Source organism: Xiphias gladius, chromosome 2 (assembly GCF_016859285.1).
Source record: "Xiphias gladius isolate SHS-SW01 ecotype Sanya breed wild chromosome 2, ASM1685928v1, whole genome shotgun sequence".
Lineage (NCBI taxonomy): Eukaryota > Metazoa > Chordata > Actinopteri > Istiophoriformes > Xiphiidae > Xiphias > Xiphias gladius.
In genome coordinates, this window is record NC_053401.1 from 11,941,859 (window position 1) to 11,966,973 (window position 25,115).

The window sequence follows — 25,115 nt, forward strand, 5'->3', positions numbered from 1 at the left end:
ACACACAGGAGCACAGCTGCAGCTTGTGTTCTATACATCAATGAAATAAAAGTATAACCCTGAACTCAGCATGTGGCAACATAGAGGGCAGGTCTTTGATGGCTATGTTGATGGTATTTTACTAACTGGTCCCCTCCCACAGGAAATTTTCTCTAAATTTACTCCGATTTGCTACTGTCTCCTTTTGATCTCTGCTGTGTATAAACGTAATCACATAAAGATAACTCCAGGGGTAATCTTTATTAACCCCATGCTGCCAAATTCATTTCAGCGCTGTGAAGTTGTAAAAAGAGGGGTGGGGGGTAGACCGTGGGGTAGGAAAAGGGGATGAAGGAGGGGGAATTAAGCCCCAACCCCCTTTTTTTTCTGTCATGGGAAACAACGATAGCAGAGATTGACAAGGGCAGTAATTAATTTCTGTGGCATTTAACCCCCTGTGCAAACAGCTCTGACCTTCAAAGGTTTGGGTGTCTTAGGAGTTTATAATATTGTAACACAGTGCACTTACTACTCTTGACTACCCACACTCCACCGGGTGATTTGTGCAAACCCTGTAGGTGAAGGAACAGCAGCGCTAATGTCAGCACACATTGGGTGGTACGCTGGGTTTTACTGAATTACTGGAGTCAGTTGTCGTGCTGTGAAGCTCACTACTGGACGGTCTCCAGATGTGTGGAGCTGTGGGTGCTGAAACTCTAGAAAGGCTCAATTGGTGATGATTGGATCAAAATCTGTGCCACTGTGGAGTTTAAATTATGGCACAGCAGTGACGCCTAAACTAATTTCATGTGACTTACAATCACATGTACTGTGACAATTCTTAAGTTATTGTATGTGGTAACCAATCTTAAATTGAAAACACCACATTTACCACATGTTATTATTGTATATGAGAAATAAGGACATATTGTCAATAGGTGGCATCCTGTCTTTTAGAGCCACATCAAACATCTGTTAGTAACATTTCAGTCTAATACGCACTTAGCAGTTATTTCGTGTTTCATTCACAAGAAATTACTGCTGAGCCTAATGTTCACTGGCTCATTGTTTCCATTTTGCAGAGATGATGGCATCCTGTCAGCTGTCACTATTTCGTGGCCACAGTCTTTAAGGCACAGTGATGATAATTCAGTGAGTCAGGAAAAGTTTGAAATTGATTTATAAGGAGAGGTTTCCCATTGATATTGTGATTTTGAAAGATGTAAACATTTATCAGGCAGGGAAGGTCTAGCTATTGTTGTAGTTATATAATGGTTATAGTATACCATGGACATTTTAGGACCCTGCATTATTGTCGCCTTTCTCATTAGAGAATAAAGGACTGGTAATCATGGCCTTTGTTGCATTGATTTTGACCATTCTTTTTTTTTTTTTTTATCTGTCTCTATGTCCAAAGTTATGGAAAAGCAAATACTAAATCAGTATCCCTTTACTGGTAGAGCTACTTACTTTTGAGTTTGTCACTATGAGTATAAAATGAGATAAAGTTCCACTTTGTTTTATTTAATACTTGTGAAGACAAAAATCTTTGTCTGTACAAGATTCTTTGTTCTTGTACCATCTTTTAATACTAATATATATTATTTTGGCTTTTGGGGATTAAAAAAATCCAGCATTTGAAGTTTGGCATCCGTTGACAATCTATAATTAAGACCTCTTTATTTTGACTAATTTGGCAAACATTCATCTAGCTGCCACTTCATTAACTGTACTGTGTAACCTGGTGACCAAAGACAGCTTTCATTAAAATCTGCCATTATTAAACATTTCTTTTGCCTGGGAAGTAGATATAAATATTCAAAAGGGGTTAAAAACGCTGAGAATATTATTAATTCCCATTTCATAACAGTATTTTTAGTAACCTTGGAATTGTGATTGTAATTGGAATGGCTTTCTATTCCACTCTGAACTTCATTTTTTACTGTAACAAAAAAAACCATCTGTATATAAAAGTGGTTGCTCTGAAACTTTCTACATGTACTGTCTGCTACTTGGCGATATTATAGTACGGTAGATTTGGCAGAAGCAGTATTATGACAGCAGAGGTACCTATGTGGATAGTCAGTTTGAAGTGATACTAAACCTGTCAGTCAGAAGTAATGTTCCTTGGAATGGCAGCCCTATTCTGCTTCATCCACGAGGAAAGCCATTAGACAGAGGTAAGTGAGGACGGCTGATTTGGTGTATGAATGTCTACCACATGGCGGTGGGAGGTTTTTTTAAACTCTTTATGTGTAAATGTATGTTCGTGTTGTAAAGCCGACCTTGTTCTGATACTACTGTTATTATCACACACAAGTCCTCCGCCCCCGCTCCCATTTCGGACCCACATAGGAGTCTCCAGATGATGCTGTGAGGTAAGGCCACAGCTGGCAGCAGAGGAATCCTAATGACCCACAGTGCAGTTCACTGAACCAGGGAGTGCCTATTAAACCAGGTCAGACCACCGACAGTGGCAAACGTCACCCATCACTGTCACGTTGTATGACCTCAAGGTCCACTGTCTGCATGATGCATCTGTTACAATGGAGACACTTGTGGGTGCAAGTCATTGACTGTAAGGCACACACACAACACAGAATGCACTCTTCTGATCACAGCATTTTAGAAGTACACCTCAAAACAAATATGTAGCAGGGCATTACTGAAGAAAAAAAATGCAATGAATAAAACAGGGGGCAGATTTAATTAATCAAAGTAGTTTTTTTCATGTTTTACATGAACTGAACAACATTTGACCAAATTCACAATATTCACAATTGCTGTTCAGCTTGAAGTGGCTGTCAAAAGAACACAAACATCCCTGAAGGACAGTTCATGATGAAAGGGAAACTAACCACCTCTGAGTGAAGTAGAATGGCCTTCCCTCTTAAATCCTGGGACTGTGCTTTGCTGCACAAAACAATCTAAAGAGTATTCTGTTTTGACAAGGGGCAGCCAATTTTCTTTTATTATTGTGGAAGGCAATTTTTCTTGTATTGTTACAGGACTTGTGCGCATCATGTCAGGGCTAGCCTTGGATTATCTCCTGGGATTTTGTATTACTGACAAAATGGTGGCCTCATACCCCACTGCATCATTGGAAAAAATTAAGCCTGTTCAATCTGGTTACAATAGCTTGGAAAGCCACAAACGATCCAATGAGCATTTCTCTTGCACAAGTGTTGTGCCACATCTACCCTGGGCTTCCTATGAGTTTGATACAGCATCATCACAGTTTGATCCTTCATTGGAAAACTGAACAGTTGTGCATGTCACTATTAAGCTACCAGTCAATGGAAGTCATTGCTTTCAGCAAAGTTTACTTTTAAAATGTATGAAATACCACATGATGGGTATTTTGTAGGATGATTCCAGTATTTAATTTTGACTACTTTAATGCCCCAAAAATATATATTGTACTGTCCCAGTATGAGTCCAGTATGAGTGCAGTCACTGTACCTCATATTCATACTCTTCAGTCCTCTCCACCTCTGCTGGGGTGTTAGACAGGTACTCTGGACATTCATAGAACTCATGTTCCATTGTATGGATGGAATGACAGCTAGAGAGAAAACAGAAGAAAAGTTACTTATGTTAAAGATCATCACTGCATGATCTCATATGCATGTGCCAGGTGAGTGAAATGCCCAATGGGGGTCCAGTGCAATGCAAAACAGAGTAGGGTTACATCAGCCATGCATTCCAATTAGCTGAACAGCACCACACAATTAACGCCCTACTAAATATACAGTGAATATCTTCAGCATAATTATTTAGATCCTAAAAACATTTACTGGGACTTAAGGATAACTGTGCTTTTCTACATTTTCTTCAGATCATTTGGAGTATAGCAGCTGACTAGCAAATATCCAGGCCATTTTTTAATTGATTCTGTAGGCAATATAAGGCCTGTCTAAGAACTTTTCACTTTTTGCGTTGGATAATTAAGGACTGATATTTTGCAAAGGGATTAATTTTTGTTTATTTGACTTGAAAATCATAAATGAGTCTTTCAAATCTATTCCAACAAGTGCATCACCAATGAACAGCCTGCTCATGTTTTTACAGCATTGATAAAATGAAATAATTTTCTTAATTTTTGAGACACCGCATTTTGAATTTGAAGTCCTAGTTGTTAGTTAAGGTGTCCGAGACCCCGAGTGTTTTGCATTTGTTTGTCATGTGTTTCTTAATAATGCTTATCTCATTCTGCAACAAAAATCTGAACAAGCAATGTAGACACCAACCATCCCTGCCATAAAAGCCATGACCTCCTCAGTGTCACCATGATTACTGCTGCTCCATAATCATTGACCAACATTGGCAGATTTGTAGTTTTGTAGGGCAAATTGATTACATTTGCTGCCCAGCAAAGCCCTATAAATAGCCACACAATGGATGTAGCGCCAGAATGCCAGCTCTATCAGCCCATTGGCTTTTAATCGCCCAGCAAAAGCTCCCATTAAAGAAAATGGATGTAGCACACAGAAGCAATTATTGCATGCGAGTTTGGCCCTGCATAATGATATCACAGGGACAAAGTACTTAGCTCTGCTGGGGTTATCCACACAATGATACAATTGCTTAGGAACTACCACGAAATGAAAGAGAACAATGTCCAACCTGTCTGTGTCATCTCAGTGTGTACCATTAACACTCAGTTACCTTTCAGTAGATAAGTGGACGGTTAAAACTTTATGCATTGGCTAAAATTGTAGATTAAGTGTTTGTCCTCACCTGTCAGACAAAAGGAAGGGACAGATATCAGGGACAGGGGGGGTAGCGGGCCGAAGCTTGGCCAGTGCCATGATGTGCTCAAAGGTGATGTCTGTTTGCGTGCAAACGTCGACGACACACACATCTTGTGGCGTGCCGCTGTGGTCATGTGCAACAGCCGCCGTTGCTCTGGCGGGGGTTCGCCGGAGAACCTGGACAACAATAGGATCACGCCTGATGGCCTCCACCACTGCCTCGTCATGGTCGACCTTGGAGAAGTCGCGCCCGTTCACCTGGGGAAACGGAGAGCAAAGAGTCACCTGTCTGAGAGATTTTGAGCTTCATCGGGAAATAACCTCATTAATCACATGAACACCCTGTCCTGTCTGTATGATGTTGTAAGTTAAGGTGGAAAGATGCACATCATACTCTGTTCTAACATCTTCAACATCTGAATTTCCTTGTGGCAATGGCGAAAAAATTATAATATATTCTCTCTCTGAAAAGGAGAGACAAGTCAGTCGAAAGGTGTGAACACTCTTTGTCATTTTTATTAACTTTCATATATCTAGGGACGATCTGACAGACATGCATGCTCCTGTTTCACATTCACACCTAGGATCCTCACAGTACCTTTACACATGTCCACAGTGTTTTTCTTTAGTGCACTTTGGCAGTAATTCTTGATTTTTTTTTAACCTACACAGTACAATTTCCCACCAGGTTCAGACATTTTAACTGCTGCCCAGCTAGCCACAAATGTACTTCTGCAACCTTTAGGCTACTGCCAAATTTGCAGAGGCTGTATAATGTACTACATTTGCTGAAGGAGGAAAAACTCCCAAAAGCATGCTTTAATGAGCTCATTTAATCTCTTTCAGTTTTGCTCCAATATTCTTTTTCAAATCAGTCTCATTCAGATGCATTATTTACATGGCATTCTAAACATTAGACACAGGATAATAATACTGATTTAGGCAAATGAGCTGCAAAGTGGGGAAGAGCAGCGGGTGGTAGACCTCGCTCCACTGGGAACATCAGTTTTAGCAAGCAACACCTACTTAATTTGCGATTTAAGGAAAGAGTTACGCCACAGGGGAATCGGTAGAGAATAGGTGTGTAAGACGTCATACTGTCAGCTGTCAACCTGAAAACACACTCATACACCTATGCTTTTAATCCGTCTCTGTTACCATGTCGCTTTGTTTGACCCAATTACAAGCCCTCCGAAAGCCTACGCCTTTGCTTAAGTTCATTTTCAGTCTGTCATTCCCAGAAATTGATTAATTGCATTGATTTTGGATGTCTGAAAGTGTCAAGAGTGTTTTTCAAGGGCTTATAATGTGGATGCATACACCTAATGTCAGCATCATTATTGGGAGAACAGAGTAGAAATATGGATGCATTCATTCTTCTGGTAACAGTATGGTTTTCTTTTGTGATCCCGGTATTGGGTACTGAATGTTACCATTATGTTGGATTTACACATAATTAATTTTTTGTTATTTTTTACGGATGGCACAAGTTCAGAATGTGTTGCAAAACTTTGGCTGCCCATCAGTCCACACCCTATACTGCCATCTGCAGCTATGATGTAAAATTAATGGATGGCTGTTCAAACCTGTGACCTATGATCTTTGAAAAAGTGCAAAGAAAGTTCCACAGCATTTTTAAGTTGTAATGAGGTCCAGATGGACACATTAATCTCCAATCAGAGGGAGGCTCTGGAAGGCAGGAAGTGATTGTGCGGGTACACCTGCCAGTGTGTTTACCTGCTGTTGTTCCTATATTCAATCTGCCTGCTGATGAGCTAACTGGGGGCTGATTAATAGCCAGCAGATGTGACAAAGACTGGGGATAATGGCTCAGAATGCGCAAGTTTTATGTGTTTGTGTGCATCACACATTTTATACATCGTATACACAGAATTTGCAAAGCATCAGGGATAATTAAATCAAAAATGAGGGGATAAAGAGAAGCAGACACATTAGAGAGGTTTTTAAAGCCTTTAGAGCAATGGTGTAGTAACGTCAGCCCTGAGACAATTGAGATGTTGATTGTGCAAAAAAGGTTCAGAATCACAATCATTTATGAATTTCTGTTTTTTATGTCTCATATTTCTTAGTTATATCAGTCATTCTAATTTCTGTTTTTATCACACATAGTCTGCATTAAACCTAATCAGACACAGCGATTCATAATCAAACAATGTCCATACATTTCGTTGAAATATCCTTATTCTTTTGTTCTGTGTATAATCTTTTTCTTTGTGATTTCCTATTATTGTTATATTATTGTTTAATCTTGCAAAGACTACTTCCCCATAGGCATTGTAGTTTAATTAAGACATAGCATGGGATCTTCCGTTCTAGCTGTATGTCTGTGTACAGGGCAAGTTTGCATAGGAGCTATACATGCAAGTGCGACAACTGTACTGAGACGTGTAGGTGAGCAGATTCTATCAATATCGAAAAGTAATTCCATTTTTATTACTAGTTCCTTTTCTCATCACTCAACTGCAGTCCTGTGACCAAGTCAACAGAGAGACAATATCAACTCATTAGATCATCTGATTTAACCCATGAAAGCTCCACAACAACACTAAAAATAGTCTGAGGTCATGGCAGTCCATAGGGACAGCTGTAATGAACCAACAATCCAGTACAGCCTTCATATACCTCTCAAGTTAAAGGTTACCATTGCCAATAAAAATGGTTCCCAGTAGCCTTAAACCAAAGCTTCTTGTCTGTCCAAACACTCCTTCCTGAAGGTCAAGGTTCAAAGTGGCATACTATAGTTTGGGAGGGCTGAATATACTGTAGCTTATGTGATTGTTTCTACTTTGTGTGTTTGGTGAGCGCAGTGTGTGTATGTCATTGGTCTACAGCCTTTTGTGAAATTGTCATTTGCTTGTCATCAGCCCACTTTGTGTGTTTGTTATTATCCTTTGAGATACTTCTTTTTCGTCTTTTTGTCTATACTGGCCTACTGGCAGAGAGCAGTGACTATAGAAATGGTAAGGTTGAACAGAAAGGGTGAGAATGCCAACACAGCTTGGCTAGTTAGCCAAAAGCCTTAATTTTATGAATATAAAAGAAATATTAAAACGTCACATATCATAAGACTTAATTAATAGACAATGTCAAGGGAAAATGCAGTATCTAAACAAAATAAATTATTCTATGATTTAATCCATTTAAATGTGTGATTAAAGGGTATCTCAACCACATCAAATTACATGAATTATTTTAGACTCGGAATGGCAGTTACTGCTAATGTTAATCTGCTAACTTAAACTATCTAGCTACCTTTTATGAGGACTAGTTTTGCTATTTTTTTTTACTTCATCATATTTGGCTCTTAGCTACTGCCTAATTTATGAAACTGAAGCACTAACATGTTGGATCATCAAAATTAAACTGATTTGTGACTTACAAGAAACAGAAAAATGTAGGCAAATGTATATCTAGCTAAGGCTAGCTGAGGCTATATCAATAGCTAGCTTTAACTTCACATGGCTTTCCTAGCTATTAGATGTTTTGAACCAGAGTGCAATAATTCAGTTTTGCTTGGTTTTGTAGCTACCGCAAATGTTTTTTTCTATATTTTCTCAGAAATGACACATTGTTTTTAGCATAACGTTTTTTATATGGTAAATCAAATGTCATAATGTCAGATTCCGGACTCAGTTTTGACAACCTCAATTGTCTCCTCTGTTCGCTTGGACCTCTTGTGCTCGGAAAAATGGATTGTTGAATATGCCTCGATGTTTCACTTCCTGACTCCACACAGACTCTTAAGGTCATGCATACTGGAAACGGTGAGTCTCAGCTACCAGCTATTAATGTAACATTTTACTCTCTGTGAGGCTCCAATTACACACATCACTGCCTATGAAGGGTTACTAGCAGACCATGGTGTGAAAATGGCTGTTACATGTGATGAGACAGGGTTAAAAGTAGCACAGTGAAAGCCAGTGTGGCTTTTAATATGCTCAATAGAGGGCTCATGTCAACCTTTAAATGTGTCACAGGGTTTTATTAGTTGGCCACTAAGATGGCTAAATTTTGTTTCCACTTTTGAATACAAACAGGAATAATAAGGAGAGCCTATAGATTAGAGTGTTTGTTTGTATGCATATTTGTGTGTGAGTTTGTGTGTGTATAGCTGTATATTATGGGTGTGTTTGCTTCTCAGAGATAAGAGTGTGATGGAAACCACTCAACCCCACAGCTAAATCTGACAGATATGGTGTCATTGTGAGCAAATGGAGGCAAACACACACATGTACACACACATGGCTTAAACATTACATCAGCTCCTGACAGACTTAAAACAGCTCTACAGTGCGGTTGTTTCCATTAACCATGTTTGAATGAATAATGCCAATATCTCACAATGAATAGGCTTACAATAGACCATGAAACAATGAGTTGCCAAGGAGAGAGATCCCCTGGCTTTTCAACACCGACCTTGTCTGCCCCAGAGGAGACATGGCGTTCAACATCACCAGCAAGCTGTCTTTGCCCTGATCATGATGTTTCTGAACTTCAGCACAATACAAGTAAGATTGTTTCTACATTCATGGAAACTGGCATATTGTGATGAGTGAGGAAGCGCAGGTGGCGTGCTCAAATAATCTGCCAAATCTCATTTCTCTTTCTCCTTTAGCTGTATTGAGATGATTCAGGAGGCTACTCTCATGTGGCGAGGGCTACCTGTCATAAATGTCTCATTTCAATAATAAAAGTCTCTGACACGCAATATCACCCTAGTGCAGTGGAGGCAAAGGAGATGATGGTTTCATAAATTTGAGTGGCAGGCTGTGCAACTGGTGGGCCAGGCTCGGTCAGCTGAATCACATTGACCCTCGCCTCGCGTGGGATGAGAATACCACGACGCTATTGATGCATGTGTGACAAGCAACCAGAGAAAACTAGCAAAACTGAATGGAGGGGATTGAAATAAACCTTTTTTTACATTGTTAGTTTTCAAACTCTGTCTTTCCAAAACATTCTACTATACTATCAGCTAAGGTTTAACATTATTTAATAGCTCTAAAGTGATTACAAAATGGCCAGTTAAGGGTTTAGAGGCAAATTAATGCAGTTAGTTTGGTTAGCAAGTTGCCTTGTAGGCAGTTCTTTATGTGGTTAGCTACAGTCGCTAATCCAGGGAGCTAGTTTCTGTGTTTACTTTTGGTTGGACTCTGAGACAAGTTTATATGGAAAGCTTTAGGAGGCTTGCACTGCTTTCTCTAATATGTTGTCTTCCTGGGGTTTGCATTTCCTGACTCTGCTCAACAAAGTTGGCGAGTGCTACGTCATCATCTCCCATTGTTAGCCAACTTCTCCCAGTTACAGTGCAGAAATTTCTCTTAAAGTTACAGAACTTCAGTACGGCATGGTTTTGTAAGATAACATGCTATTTTTCAAATCAATACATTTTTTGTGGAACAAAACTTATAAGTGAAGTTTAGTTTTCTCATGGCTTCCAGGTGCTCTGAAGTTAGTCAAAAAGAATCCAACTCTCATTTGACCTCTCACTTACTGTACAATTACAACATCTGCCATTTCAAAAGAGTTAGATAATCCCACAGCTTTAAGACATGGCCAAGAGTGGCTAAAATATATAATTTACTGTAATAATAGCCAATTTTAAGCTTTAGTATGACGACCGTCTGGAGTAAGTGACTGCAGTTATGTCGTGATATGATTCATTTTAACCTATATTTAGCCGGATTTGCTGTGAGTCCTACCTTGTTGATATATTTCAGCGCTCTTGTACTTGACCAGAGCAACCACAGTCTTGTAGTTTTGGCCAGTGACCAGCTTTGCTGGAGCAGCTGGGGGTGGGCTTAAGGGCACCTTTGTGTGCTTATGGACACCTACGTAGCTGTTCGTGGAGGGAAATGCGTGCATTGTGGGACTGGACTAGAATTGAAACCAGTTTCAGATAAATGCAAATCCTTCTCTGTGGCACTTTTTTTCAGATTTTAAAAGATTCACCTAAGGATTAGAAAAACCCTGACTCAATTTTAAAAGTGCATAAGGAGTTAGTGAGATTTCACCTCTGTTTGTATTTTTAGCCAGGCTTGTTAGTCTTTTCCAGTCAGCGACTGTTCACTATGCATTGTAATCCTATGCTGTTTTACATTTCTGTATCGCACCAATTAATCAAAGTGACAAGGTATTTAATGAGAGGCAATTAGAGTGTTAACAAAAATGCAAATCAGATGTGGAGACTGTAGGAGAGAGAGAGCAAAAAGATGTGTTTGTGTACATAGTGGCAGTGGCGGCTTGGGATGTGTGTATGTGTGTGTTTATGAGTGTGTATGTGTGTGTATGTGTTATAAGCTATGGCAACGGGTTCAAGGAGATCCCACTCAGTGCTCTTATTAGTTATTCACTGAATTTAGCTCAGCTCTCCCTGTCTGTATTTATGTGCTCATCTGCACCCGTGATTGCATCTATGTCTATGCTTGCGAGTATGACTACAAGTTGTAATGAGTGTCCTTCACAGTTTTTCACAGACATGGGCGCCTGCACAACAGGCGAAAACAACCAATTAGTTCTGCATGAGGAAGACCACATGACAACATGAAACGTGGATTAAATAGCTGCTGTCTGGATGGATGTTAAATAGCCCACTCAGGTCAATCCCTTCTACATCACACAACGTCTGTGTGCAGTAGATTAGACTGTGTTTCCTGAAGGAATGGCTCTTCACAGTGCTGACTTATTTTAGCTTTTAGATCTTAGCTTCAGAGTGAGCGCTAAAAGTTAAAAATGTATGAACTTTTAACTAAAGTGTAGTGCGCTTCAAATAATCTTTCAACAACGGCAGAGGCCAGTGCTTCCACCATGTCCCCTGTTCAATAACACCTGCTAAAAGTGACAGGCTTGTGTACTGTCCTTCAGCTGGTTATCCTGTATTCAAGCCCCTCATCATGAAGCGTCTGCAAGACTGAAGTGTCCTTCAACAAGAGCAACTCTGCTGCTCTGCAACTGATCATACGCTGCTACCTCCCTGTGGAGGACTAAAACAAAATATTATCTCCAACATTTCCCAAAACCCTTTCAGACAATCTTCATAATAAGCAGACATTTTGGTGTGTCTGTACTAACTCAAAAAGCATCATGTCCTATTTATGGCTACGGTGCATTTTGGGGTATTGATGTCACTACACTATTGCTGGGTTGATTGCCATTTTGCGCCACTGTGCCAGTGACTCCTTTAAAACATATAATGTCCTCCCACTACCCCTCTGAGCCAAATTATCCCCCATGAAATCAAAAGTAGGATCAATACAAATACTAATTGTATTAATACACTGCCAATACTAGCAGATGATAAACAATAGTTGGAACCCGTCAGTTACGCTTGAAATACATCACATTAATATTTGAATTACCTTAACTGGGATCTCTTGACATTCAGAGCTGAGCAGCAGCTTGTCCTGCCAGTCTGTGAAATGACAACATTTGCTAACGTTAGCGAACGTTAGCTCAGCAACTATCAACAGGATCAGTTTAGATGATATTGGATATCATCCGCTTTAATTATTAGTTGTAATTTGCCAGCAGTTTCTCATTATCATCAGAAGTGGAAAACTACATTAGCTTTAGCTTTACAGATTATATTATTATTATCCGTAACTAAATTTTAACAACAGTAAATTGGTCTTGTTGTCTAGAAACAGAGGAATTTTGAGGTTGACTGAATACTACTAAAATAGATGTCAGTGGCACAGGTAAGTCCTTAAGTGCTTAAGAGTAATTTTCTTGCCCTATTTTTCATCCATTTTATTTTTTAATCTACTAAAAATTCTCATTTCTTTAGTGTAATTGAATCAAAATTACTTATATGAGTAGTACATGTCTAACAACAATTCCTGTGTTATTTCAATATTTCTTAGCACTAAACGGGTGTACAATTTTCACAGTATTGTTCATTGCTCCGCTAACATGGAGCGGTGAGCCCTTAGAAATGTACTAAAGGGCCCATTTGACCCCCTCACACACAATCCAAGCTCAAATACTGCTGTTGGTGGGCACATTTCTCATTTTTTTTCTCCTTTCTGCATGTATTATGTTAACATTGACATGGACATCATTGCTTAAAAGAAGCCACAAAACTAAATGTTTACAGTTGATTTTTTTATGGCAGCATGTGTATGTCTCTATTTTCCAACTCATGGATTTTTGATCTGATTTTATTAGTACTTTTATTTCTCTCATTCTCCTCTCTGTGGAATGTTTTTTCTTTGTCTTGCTTTCTACGTGTTTTTTATTCCTTTTTGTCTGTCTTTGTCACTGTAAGTCAGCCTATTTCATTTCGATTCAGTGGGTAAAAAAAAAAATCTTTATAGCCAAAGCACTTTAAAATCAGACACTACATCACATTCTGTTTCTCCCCATCTGGTTTTTGTGTGTGTCTCAAGGGTTTTCTCCCCTCTTGCTTTTTACATGTCTATCTTTCCCCACCCCAGCATAACACCACCAGCGGTAGAGACACGCATGCAGACATCAGAGACTGTTGACTTGTGACTGTCATTCCAAGCAGCCATTTCTGATGTAAGTAGGGGGAAATCAAAGGTTATCATCTGTCAGTGAACGCATTAAGAACCATCTCATTTCCTGCTCTTTGTACCACTTCTATATGCAAGGCAGGCTTCCTTTCAATTAAGCTTCATGAATACAGATACTCCCCAGTGGTAAAGCCTTGGAATGAAACATGATTTGTCCTGTATTCTGTTTTTTTGGAATTACAATTTTTATTATAAAAATATTTTCTTTTATTCGTAACACAACCACAACAGCACACAGTATGTGCTAGTGATACTTTCAAGGGAAAAACAACCTCCTACTGTATTATCACTGAAGTGATCCAGTGATGATAAAACTCCAATTAAAACATTTTTTCCTCCAATTTGTACCTCAGTATGCTGTTAGATAAAAAGACTACAAACCCCATGGCAAAAGTCAAGAGGTAAGCTTTACACTACCTAGTTTAATCCACAATCTTATTCAACATCAACTGTACCCTGGCAGTTTTCTCCATTTTCTCGCACATAATGACTAATGCCTTCTTCCTGGTGGGCTCATACATCATGGCAGGGCCAATGTGTCTGTGTTTAACTAATAGGCTCTGTGTCCTCAAGCAGCCACGGATGGCATGGGTTATGACAAACTGCATCAACAAGACATTCATTACCCTCAACATCCTAGCAACCAAATCACAATTACTGCACTCCACGAATGAGCATCCAGTCCCACTGCCACACTCTTATTCCTCGCACACCATGTCACCAATGCATAAATTAGCCTTCTTTTGTCACACTGGGGGGTTGGCGGGTTGAGAATTAGCTCACTTTGTTTTGCTTATGATGAGGCAGGGTGCAGTAATGCTGGATGACTGCAAAACTTCTTTACTGACAAATCAACAGAAGTCACTTTCATTTTCTCTCAGCCTTCATCTGTCCATATGAATGTGTTTGTGTCTAGGGCTTACCAGAACGTTTTTGTGTGTACATTTTTATAGCCTGTACTGTACCAGGACTCTATTGTTACACTGTGTCCTCCCCACAGTCATTAGATCACGATTAATCTCTCATCTGCCATTAAAACAACAGCCACTGAGCTGGGCTGAACAATAGAGTGGCCCTTCCTCCAGCGCCTCAACACATACTAGCAATGAGTTTGAATTAGGCTCTCGGGGGTCACCGATTAAACCCACATAATTCATCCAGACAGCTGAGTTCACAAAGAGGTTATCCTCTATATGGGAAAACTGAACAACATACGTTCTCCATCCAAGCAGGTTAGCTATTCTTGTACTTACTTAGCTTACAGAAAAAGACTGGTGATATTCTTTATTTCTCTTACTTTCAACATATTCCATTAAAAGACTAAAATCAACAATCGATTAATACTACGTACACGTTATCTGTGTTGCCAAAGCCTTATTGATCTTAAATGCCTCCACCGTTGTCCAAAAACTTTTAAAACACATAAATAAGCTACACAGTTGCACAGGATGACATGTTCCTTCATTGCCATGAATGCGGGCACTGTAGTTTCTTCTAAGTCAATCCCACATGCTATGTCCTGCTGCTGTAAATACTCACTGGAACACCAAATGTGTATTAAGCCACAACTGAAAATAGTCCTACCAAAAAAGCGCTACTTTCTGCTGTTTGAGTAACGTTTGCTAAAACCTACAGTGCGCAGCTATTTTTTTGGTTTCATGGTGTTTGTTGACAATAAGAAAAATATAGACTAATGCGAGCCTTATTCTTTCAAAGGCATATTTTCTGAGAAGAAATCAAACCAACTTGGTCCAGAAATCATATTTACGGTATTTATTAAAAATAAATAAATTAATTAAAAAAAACAGGACAAATTACTTCTTCTAAATTGCTGCATACAGCATTTTAAAGTAAGCACTGAAAAATCCATGGTTTATGATTATTATATTTAGAGGTTGATCTGGCAGTAGTGGTAATAGTATTTAATTTATATTTTGATTTATAAACAAGTGTTGCTCACTGAATACATCAGTAGGACATTAGCATAGCATCTCAATGCTTGAAGCTCTTTGTATACTCATAAGTGTCGAACAGAAAAACATGACAAAGTTGATAATCTTTTCTTTAAACTAAGGCAGGAATCAAGAAGAAAAAAAATTATTGGATGCTGGACCAAAAATAATTAAGGAAAGAGATATTCTACAGTAGTTTCTCCATTTATCACTGTTCATCTTAAAATGAAATGCTGTCCTCCTGAATACTGTGAATCTTTGTTATTTACATGAGCACAGATTTGGTTGAAGGCAAAAAGAACTGGCTCCGGATGCAGGGGCATAATTAGCAAAACATGCTAAAGCTTGGAAAGTGAAAACATTTTGCTGGAGGAGCAGGAAAATAAAAGATTTATGTGCTGCTTTTTGCATAAAATTAAATCTTGAGCGTGAACATTTTTTTCTATCCTCCGTCCAAAATCTTTGCTTTTTTCATTTTAAAATTATGTATGTTTATGCTCACTGGAAGCACCTAACCCATTAGCATTATTCATAACATGAAGCTTCATCAGTCTCCCCTTTGGAGGAAAAGAAAAACGTCTTCACAATCCACTAACTGTGAGCGGGCTCTTACTGCAGTGAAAAATACTTTAATCTAAAAGCATGGTTGGGCAGTTAGGTGAGAGACATGCTGTGCTGCAAATTATACCTCATTCGACCCGCCTCAATCAAGACTTCAACTGTATTCACAGTTTCTGGCGGCTGGGTATAAGTCTACAGTATGACTGAGTAAATGGCTAATCACTTCGCCACCAACGTATTATCAGTGGGATGATTAGGATTGACTGCGTTGGGGTAATTTTCAAACTGTATCACCTATTGACTCGTTAAATCAGACCATTGTTTCTCAAAATAGGTCACAGGCCTAATTTCTGTGAGTTTCCACGTAACAAGGCCGGTTCAGCATGTTGTAATGATGATGACAAGGACCAGTTGACTCCTTGCAAATTATTATTTTTGTGTTGCAGAAGCAAAGGAAGTAACGTAATGTTAATTTAGAACCACAAAACCTCTTCAGGGGGAAGTTGAGATGGATGGTTTGGTCAGCAATATGTTTGACTCTGACACTGAGACCACTGTTTGTATCCCGTTACCTACCAACATTTAACACTGGTTTTTTCTAGCCAAGACCACGATCTACCCTTATCTAAACCAAGTATGACAGTTTATTCGAACTTTGGAAACAGCTGTTGACAAAACAGTCCCCACTCAAGGTCCGATCAGTTTCTTTTATTTTACTTACTTTTAAGCCAACATGGATGAGAAGTCCTAAAAGTGCTCAGAATAATGGAAAGTTTGAACATCTACAGTTCTGTGACCATGAGAAAATGCTTTCACCTGATTAAGACCAAGTTTTTGTGTGTGTGTGTGTGTGTGTGTGTGTGTGTGTGTGTGTGTGTGTGTGTGTGTGTGTGTGTGTGTGTGTGTGTGTGTGTGTGTGTGTGTGTGTGTGTGTGTGTGAGAGAGTGGGGTTTTTTTTGGTTTGTTTTTTTCCAAACAATGATCTATTCATAAACCTTACCAAGTATTTTTTTTTTTGTCTCAGTCTTACCAAACTATAACTATAGATTTGGCAGACGTGAAAACATTCTCTGAAACTGTTTATTCTTTTGGGTTTCTTAATACCTACTTATAGTTAGGATGATTTCTGCTTGAACATTTCAAGCTATAAAGTAAATATTTTGAGCCTATCCACCCAAAGACTGGTGTTCGAATATGAGAGGATGAGCAGAAGATATCCGTTGACCAAATTTTCTTAAAAAAGTAACTAGACACTAATTAGCAATTTTGTTCATTGGAGCAAGACTGTGTTGCAGCGTTTAAGAGCAGCTGCCTGCACATGCTGTGTTTTCTGCATTTACAGTGACCACCATTACATTCCCAAAACCTTACGAGATTTAATAAAACTGTACCACAGAAAAGACAATCTAAAGCATTTCCTTAAAATCAACAACAACAAAGACAACAAAGCAACAGTGCTTTGGCCACCCTCCATCCTGAGGGCATTTCCCATATCAACACAAGGCTTATGGTTACACCCAGTGCTAAATGTAATCACCCCCCCACTATGCAGATGGTTTAGTGTTATTCTATCTGTAACTGGACTCGACACCAGGCTGTGAGTGGGCCTAATGACTCTTAAACCCAAGTTGGTTAAGTGGGAATTCAACACCAGTGTCCTGCTGTAACCTTATCTCCCTTTAGACCACCTGGACCCAGGAATCCACCCTGTGGGTTCAAAACAAACTTGGCAATGGCACAGCAACAGTCCAAATGCATTTTTAGCCATTTAGCTGAATACCTTATCGCGACACATACTGTATGAAGAACTATTTTAGATTTGACAATATGCTGTACAATAGATGTCATGGTGGCTGTCAGAGAAAAACCTCATCACCCCTCATAACCCCTGTCTCCCTCAAATGATTATGCACGATGGAGAAATTCTTGGCAAAGAGGAAAAACGAAAGGGAAAAAAGTGGAGTTTTTCTTTTTATAGTATAATTGACATTTGGTCTCAGATAAGAATTGCATCTTCGCTGCCAAAGAACTCATCCAAAGATCTGATTGAGAGAAATTTTATGCTAATGTAAAGGGTGTTGGAGGTTTTAATGTCTCAGAAGTTGTGTCTTAGCATTTTCCCCTTACAACGGGTAAATAAATAGGGGATTTTTTTATGTGTATTTTCGTAGCTCCGTGTAGCAGCAAATGCCTGCACCATATCTTTAACAACTCCAGATGGTTCATTCTAACATCTGTCTAACCTGACAAAACATAGCCTGTAGTGTGTGGCCATAAGGTGTATTATTGGGTTATTCTGGCCCAGGGATGGCTTCAAACCATATAACAGTCACTGGCTGACAGCACACACACTGAGACTAGACAACATTAATGTCTCTCTCTGCCACACATGAACGACAGGCTGCCTCTGTGTCTTCCATCACTATCTTTTTCTTTCCAAGGTCTTTCCAACACGTAGAGAATCTGTGGCACCTCTGAAGGTAGGGTTATGCCAAAGTGTATTAATGAGTGGAATACGTGGACAGTGACAAACAGGCAGCAAGACAGACAGGGGCAGTGGAACAGAACGGACTGGAAACAGTTTCTGCTGACTGTTAAGTGATGGGAGGAGGAGGAGGGTGAGACTTTTGTGTTTTGGAGAGGGCGAGGTTAAGAAGGAAAAAAAAAATCAGGAAAATGGGGGGATTTAAAAGACTTACCAATGGCACATGACAAATTTTTTTCTTCGTCTGGTTCTCTCCCCTCTTGCTTCACTGACTGTACTGTCACCTCTTTCCTTCTTACACCTTCTTTTTTCCTCCTTTACCTTTCCATTTTACCTCATCCAACTGCATCCCCACTTTTCTCTTTACCCTTTTTTTCCCTGTCCTGTCTCCTATCATCCTGGCCGGGCCAGTTGGCTGATCAGTGAGTATGGTAATCAGTTAGAGCCTGATAACAACTGATAAGTCCTCTTGTCGGGTGCTAAGAGCTTGAATGACATTTTTACATAGTCGTAAAAAAGGAAATACACACTGTAAAGCTGATGAATGGATGGACCCTGTGTGATTTACCCTCTTTGTGTTACATGAATGTACCTCTTAACATTGCCATGTAGTTGTGTGTACATGCATCACTTGTGCATCCTTTGCATTGTTTGGACGGGAGGCAGGAGGTGGTGTAAGGAGTGTCACTCTGCCCACAGAAAGGGCTTTCATCCTGAGCTTATCAGAGCCAAAGCAGGGGGAAATTGTTGGCTGGTGGAGCAAAACGGCGAGTGTCGCTGCCCCCCACCCCTCCATGCCGGACCTGTCTTCCCCTGACTTTGTGATTCCACACTCTCTCTCTCACAAACAAACACACACAAACACACATTCACTCATGCCAGAAAGTATTGTGTATGTATCTTTGCTTACAGCCTAGCAGACAGATTTACAAAGAACCACACAGCTACAAATAGACATCAATGTACAGACTGACAAGATTTCTGTCATCATCTATCACTCTCTGTGTCACTCTTTCCTTAAAACACACACTGCAGGGGAACACAGTCACACAAAAACTATTTCACAATTTTTATTATCTATCACACACACACAACAACACTAGGATGCTGTTTTCCGCATTAACCTGGCATTAACCTGACGATGAATAATCACCCATTTCTCGTTTCCATTTTTTTTGGCTGGCGACCAGAAGACATGCTACCCATGGCACCGGTGACGAGGCCATATGCACCTCTAAGTCATGAGGCATTATCACCATGCTGTGCTCCAACGAGCAACTATAACCATGATGGAACACCCCAGATGATCTGTGTTCACCAGCAGAGCTCATCTCCATAATGCTAGCTTAACATTTTTAGGGGAAAAAAAATATTGCCTAACCTTATTATTCAGCACCTCTAGGCACTAAAAGTATTGTCGGTTTGTTATCTAGGACCCTTTCATCACTTTTTTTTTGTATTAAAAGAACTGTAGCTTTCATATTTTGGAAAGCAAATTTAAAGTAAAAATGTAAATTTTGATAAATTTAATGACTCTCAGAGATCAGAGAACTTTTGATGCTACAATTCTGAGATTGTCGCTTGATTTAAAAACACAATACAAAACTGCCATTCAAAACTACACACAGTAAGTGTGTGTGTGTGTGTGTGTGTGTGTGTGTGTGTGTGTGTGTGTGTGTGTGTGTGTGTGTGTGTGAGTGTGAGAGAGAGAGAGAGAGAGAGAGAGAGAGACTTGTCAAGTGGAATCACACTCACAGGTGAAAAGGTCAAACTCACTGACCCACAGAGACAGGCAAACAACGTGTTGGGCCGAAAAATGCAAGAAAAATTGGAAAGGTCACTTCATTCAATACTTTCTGCAGAGCTAAAAATCCCATCACACAGACAAAGACAAAGAAAAGAAAACAGTGAGTTCAGGACTAATGTCGTGTTTCTATGATAAATGGACAGCTTATGAGTCAGGTGATATCACCTCCTCTCATCCCCTGTTGGTCATCTATAGATCATTTTATGGCCATAACACATCATTCAGAGGAGAGATCTGGAGCAGAGTATTATATTCATCATCATTCCCTGAACCTTCGACTTTTCTTTCATGCTCCCTCTTGGATCACAGGAATCATTTGCTGCTGTTGCATGATAACTCCGGTAAGGTGATTTTTCCATTTTTACCTGATTTTCTGCTTTACACATACCTCCGCTGGTTAACAGAAAGAAACTCTAAGGCCAATGTAACCGTTAAAACCGACATATATCACATCCCTATCTGGATGAAGTCATGGTCCAGGTCTGAGTTGGCCATATGGAGGTGACGGCTGTGTGGGTCTGACCACAGCCTCCCCTGCTCTGTGAGTCAGTCTCTGGACACCATAGGTGGTGGCGGGAAGAAGGGGTGTCTGTCTAGCCCTTTCCATGCTGTCTAACAGGCTGGACATGTGGCATAGCATCTGTCTCCGGTGGACAGGCCCACACCAAGGTTTGGCCTCTTTCACAACACCACACACCCACATATGTACAAGGTAAAAAAGCTACAATATATTTATTGTGTAAAAACAACATAGTAAATAATATCGAAGGATCATATACATATACTGCGTTCCTCCCATGTTAACCAGCTTCTGTGGTGAATCAGTACATTTACTGCACTAGTAACACTGAAAAATACTCCATAAAGCACAAACACTCCTCTATTACTTAGCACTAAGCAGAGCAAAACAACATACAGTGTAGTTAGTGGCTGTTTTATAGATATAGGCTGTTGTATACTGTGATACAATAGTACTGACTTCGATACAACTAAAGGGACAAAACACAGAGGCCTTCATAGGCCAAATTTTGCTTGTGGCTTAACACAGCCACAAGCAAAATTAGAATTGCAATTGCTACAGTCTGGATGGAGCGGTCACACACTTGGGTGAGTGTTCAGAGATACACACACACACACACACACACACACACACACACACACACACACACACACACACACAAAATCACAAATGAAATATTCAATGTAAATGGTCTGACAAGAGTCATAAATCTCTCTGTGGCCGCTGGGCAGCTGGGGTCGGGCAGCCGGCAGTTCTGTCAGAACAGTGTAGCTGTGTGAACAGAGATGGCCAGTGTGGTGTAGGAGACACCAGGGCAGGTCTGCAGGGTGAAAACTGGAATTGGCCTCTGAAACGCTCTGTCACTTTTTCTAAATGAAAGGTGGCGAACAGGTCTGGTCCTAAGACTATATGTCTGTTTGGGGAGGTTTCATTACCATATAATTTCAAAATAGCTACAATCCATTTCGTTGAAGTGTGATTGTTTCATCTACAAAAGACATTTAACATCTTCAAAAGAAAAATCACCACCAAAGCACGGCGGCAGAAAGTAGAACATTGAAATGAATCTGGTGATGTAGTGACTCCCTGTAGGGCTATTTGGTGAACTCCTGGAGCTGGTGAGCTAACTGCTACTGTGCTAGTCAACCAGTGCTAGTCACAATAACTACCTGAAAACTCTCTCCGACAGGTTAAATAAAACTGGATGGGGCAACACAGCTAATAAGCCTCAATAGCTTATTCCATTTTGGGCTTTCTGGCTCTCTGTTTCTTTAATAGTCAGCACTGTCAAGATGGCTTGCTACTGGTCAATGGAAACGCATATTTAAAGTACACCAAAGTTAAAAAACTGTTGCCCCGCCCAGAAACTCGTCTTCTGATTTGATCGAGTATCTCCTTAACTCGATCAAAGGAAAAACTAATTCAAACGGAAAATCTTTTACATGTCGGTCTTAAAAGAATGCCAACACCATCGAACTGTAATTCTCAAATGTCTCGTTGCTCTAACAAGAAATCCAGTTGGTCATGTTCGCAATTACGCACCTGCTCTGCCCTGCTTTAGCTATGGTACAGTATCAGCATCCTTTGGTTTTTCACTGGCAAAATGAGCAGGTGGTGCCCTGTTCGTCAGCACCGTCGGAAGTGCAACAGAACAATTCAGAATTTGGAATCTGGAGTGTTGTGTGTGTAAAATGAGAGAGAATGCTGAGTTGGAGAAAGACAGAAGGGGAGTGGGACTAATGAAGGTTACAGAGAAGGAGAAAGTATGAAAAAGGAAGGAGAAGAAATAAGTCTGGAATGATAAAAGGAAAAAGAGTAAGAGGGATTGTTGAGGAGTCTCTCTGGATTTACAGAATCCCCTCAGCCTCCAGTTTCAGGACAAAGTCACAGTGACACACTTACTGCCTGGTGAGCTCTCTTTCTTTCTCTCTTTCTGTTTCTCTCTTTCTTTCACACTGGTAATGAGAACTGTAGGTGTCCGCCAACTGTCACATACACACCGCAGAGCGTTTAACAGTAAGCGGGTGTGCTCGCTCACACGCAGTATTCCTGGATGTCTGCCACAGTGCCAGGACACCTACAGTGTGATGAGGAAATAGGAGGAAACCATAAGGGTAATTTTTTGCTAGTTCCAGCCAGTCTCCATGCAAACACCATGATACATCTTTTCTGTGATGCCAAATAAAAACTGGCTGAGCTATAGCTACACATATTGTACTCACAGATTTGTTTTGGCGAGTATATTCAGTTCACCTCAACAACGCAAAAGGAGCCATGACCTCCTAGGGTTTCTTTTAATTGACATGGCTAATTTTTCTTGCACTCCAACCAGGCAGACAACACCGACATCCACTATCTCATTAGAGCACGGGCCCATTTAGTCTGAGAGCGTATTGAGCTTAAGACTGCAGCAGTGTGAATAACGTTCATAAAAGCAGCGTCTAGCAGCGATGGAAGGTTAGGATAATGATAATGTATTTCGTACATTTTATAGAGCCCAATAAGAAAACAAGAAGTCATCGTCATCAACATTATCATCATCAACTCAAACAATTGAGAGCAGCCTTATTGTCATTCTGTCATAAAACAAATCAGATGATATGGTGTTTTAGCTTATGGGACACAAAAAAGTTTGTTCCCATCAGTGCTAGAAAGGTTTATATTTCTGATATGAATGGATTGTATATCTTTCATTACAAAACTAAGAAGAAGTATTCAGCAGTCCTGCTCATTCTCATTATGCCGTATGCAGTTACCCTGCTGTCTGTAACATTGTAAGATACTAAATGATGAATGAATCCTTGCTGCTGCTGGTCTGGCATTTGCCTGTACTGTACTAGACAGCGGAAAAAAAACCCAGAGCAAGTGTTTCCCCACAGTCAGCTCCACATGTCACTATATCACTGCTGTAAAGACAATGTCACCGCACTTCACACGTTCAAATTCAAGTAAGGAGAAAGCTAAAGTTGACATAAACACCTGAAACCTGTTAAAATGCCACGTTTTTTCCGGTAGATTCACACTTGCTGCTGTTTTCTATCTAATCTACACATTCCAGCCAAGCCCAGTGCAAGGTGACAAGTTATACATTCACACTGTTTTACTGCTCATAATGACTGATTGTTTGTGGAGGTAATGGCTGTCAATCAAAGACATGTATCCATAGAGCCAAAATAATACTTATATTTAATTTCTGCTCATATATTTTGGAAATGTGGAAAATTTAAAGGGGCCAAAGGTCAATGAACTCATTCACCACATCAGTGGAAATGTATACTTCCAATAAAAGCATCAAAGTAGCTGAATGGGATTTTTACATGACATGCAGCAATATGAAAACTGTCATATCGGGTCAAGAAAAAAAACAAAATGGGAGTCCACTTCTGACAAACAAAAGAGAGGAAAAACAGCAGAAAACATGTGCTGGTTGTTCTTTGAACTGTTTTGCTTCTAGACAGTCACCGGCAGAGGAGATGGGATGAATTCCCCTGGAGCCAGCGCGGGAAGAAAAGCTGAACTTCTTCTCACATCTCCTGCTGCTGAGAAGAAATAACTAGCTCCACTCGCTTTGATGGAGAGGAATACACACACATACCCACACACACACAGACACACACACACACACACACACACACACACACACACACACACACACACACACACATATACACACACACAAACACACACACACTCTCTCTCTGCCTGGCTGCTTGGAAGTAACTAATTTTTTTACATTTCTCTCATGTACCTCTCCCATTTTTTCTCTTGGTTCCCTACTCAGTCTGTCTGCTTTCTTACTCTTTCTCGCACTTACTCTGACTTTTCTCAGTCTTACCTTCCTTGCTCATTGTAGGGAAATCCACTTGTTTTCAGACACCAAATCACTGTCATTATCATCATCTTGGCCGATGCTGTCATTAATTTTATCACAGCGATGATGCTCTTCATCAGCCAAACCAAACCTCTTCCCTCTCCTTCTAGTCTCACTTACCTGTGCAATCTCATACAGCAGTTTGTAGTGTTCCTCCCGTTTCTGCAAGGTGCACAAATTGCAGCCCATTCTAGTTGTCAGGGAAACAGTGCTGAGTGCCCGCTGTAGTGTCTATGCTGTCTGCGGTGTGTGTGAGCTCCCCCTGGGGCGAAACACACTCGGGCTCCTCTTCCTTGGCTCCCCCACACCTCTTTCTCATCCGTGTATCCTCAGAGATCCCCTCTGTCGTTCCAAGCTCAGCGCGCACACGTGTTTCAGTTCACTGCTTTAGTAGAGGTTGTGGGTGTAGTTCCTTCAGTGTGTGTGTGTGTGTGTGTGTGTTTGTGGGGAGTTTATCAGTGGTGAGATGAGTAAAAGCACCTGGTTTCTCTTTCCCTCTTGCCTGTAACTCCTTGACTTGATTCTCACTTGCATGCCTACATACACTCTGTTCACTATCTTTTCTCCACCACCTCCTCTCTCAGTGTGATCACACACTCCTACAGACACACACTTTTGGCTCATGAAGACA

The 25,115-nt window shown here is 40.2% G+C and overlaps 1 protein-coding gene across 1 annotated transcript in view; it reads right to left on the reverse strand.

Moving 5' to 3' along the window:
- The window catches only part of pdzrn4 (PDZ domain containing ring finger 4), a 33,789-nt gene extending 9,116 nt beyond the window's left edge, over positions 1-24,673 (reverse strand). Inside the window, exons 1-3 of the mRNA XM_040149510.1 lie at positions 24,605-24,673; positions 4,720-4,991; positions 3,442-3,544 (exon numbers count right to left, since the gene is read on the reverse strand). Coding sequence (XP_040005444.1) covers positions 3,442-3,544; positions 4,720-4,991; positions 24,605-24,673 — 444 coding nt within the window. The remainder of the gene's footprint in view (positions 1-3,441; positions 3,545-4,719; positions 4,992-24,604) is intronic.
- Between the last annotated feature and the right edge of the window lie 442 nt (positions 24,674-25,115).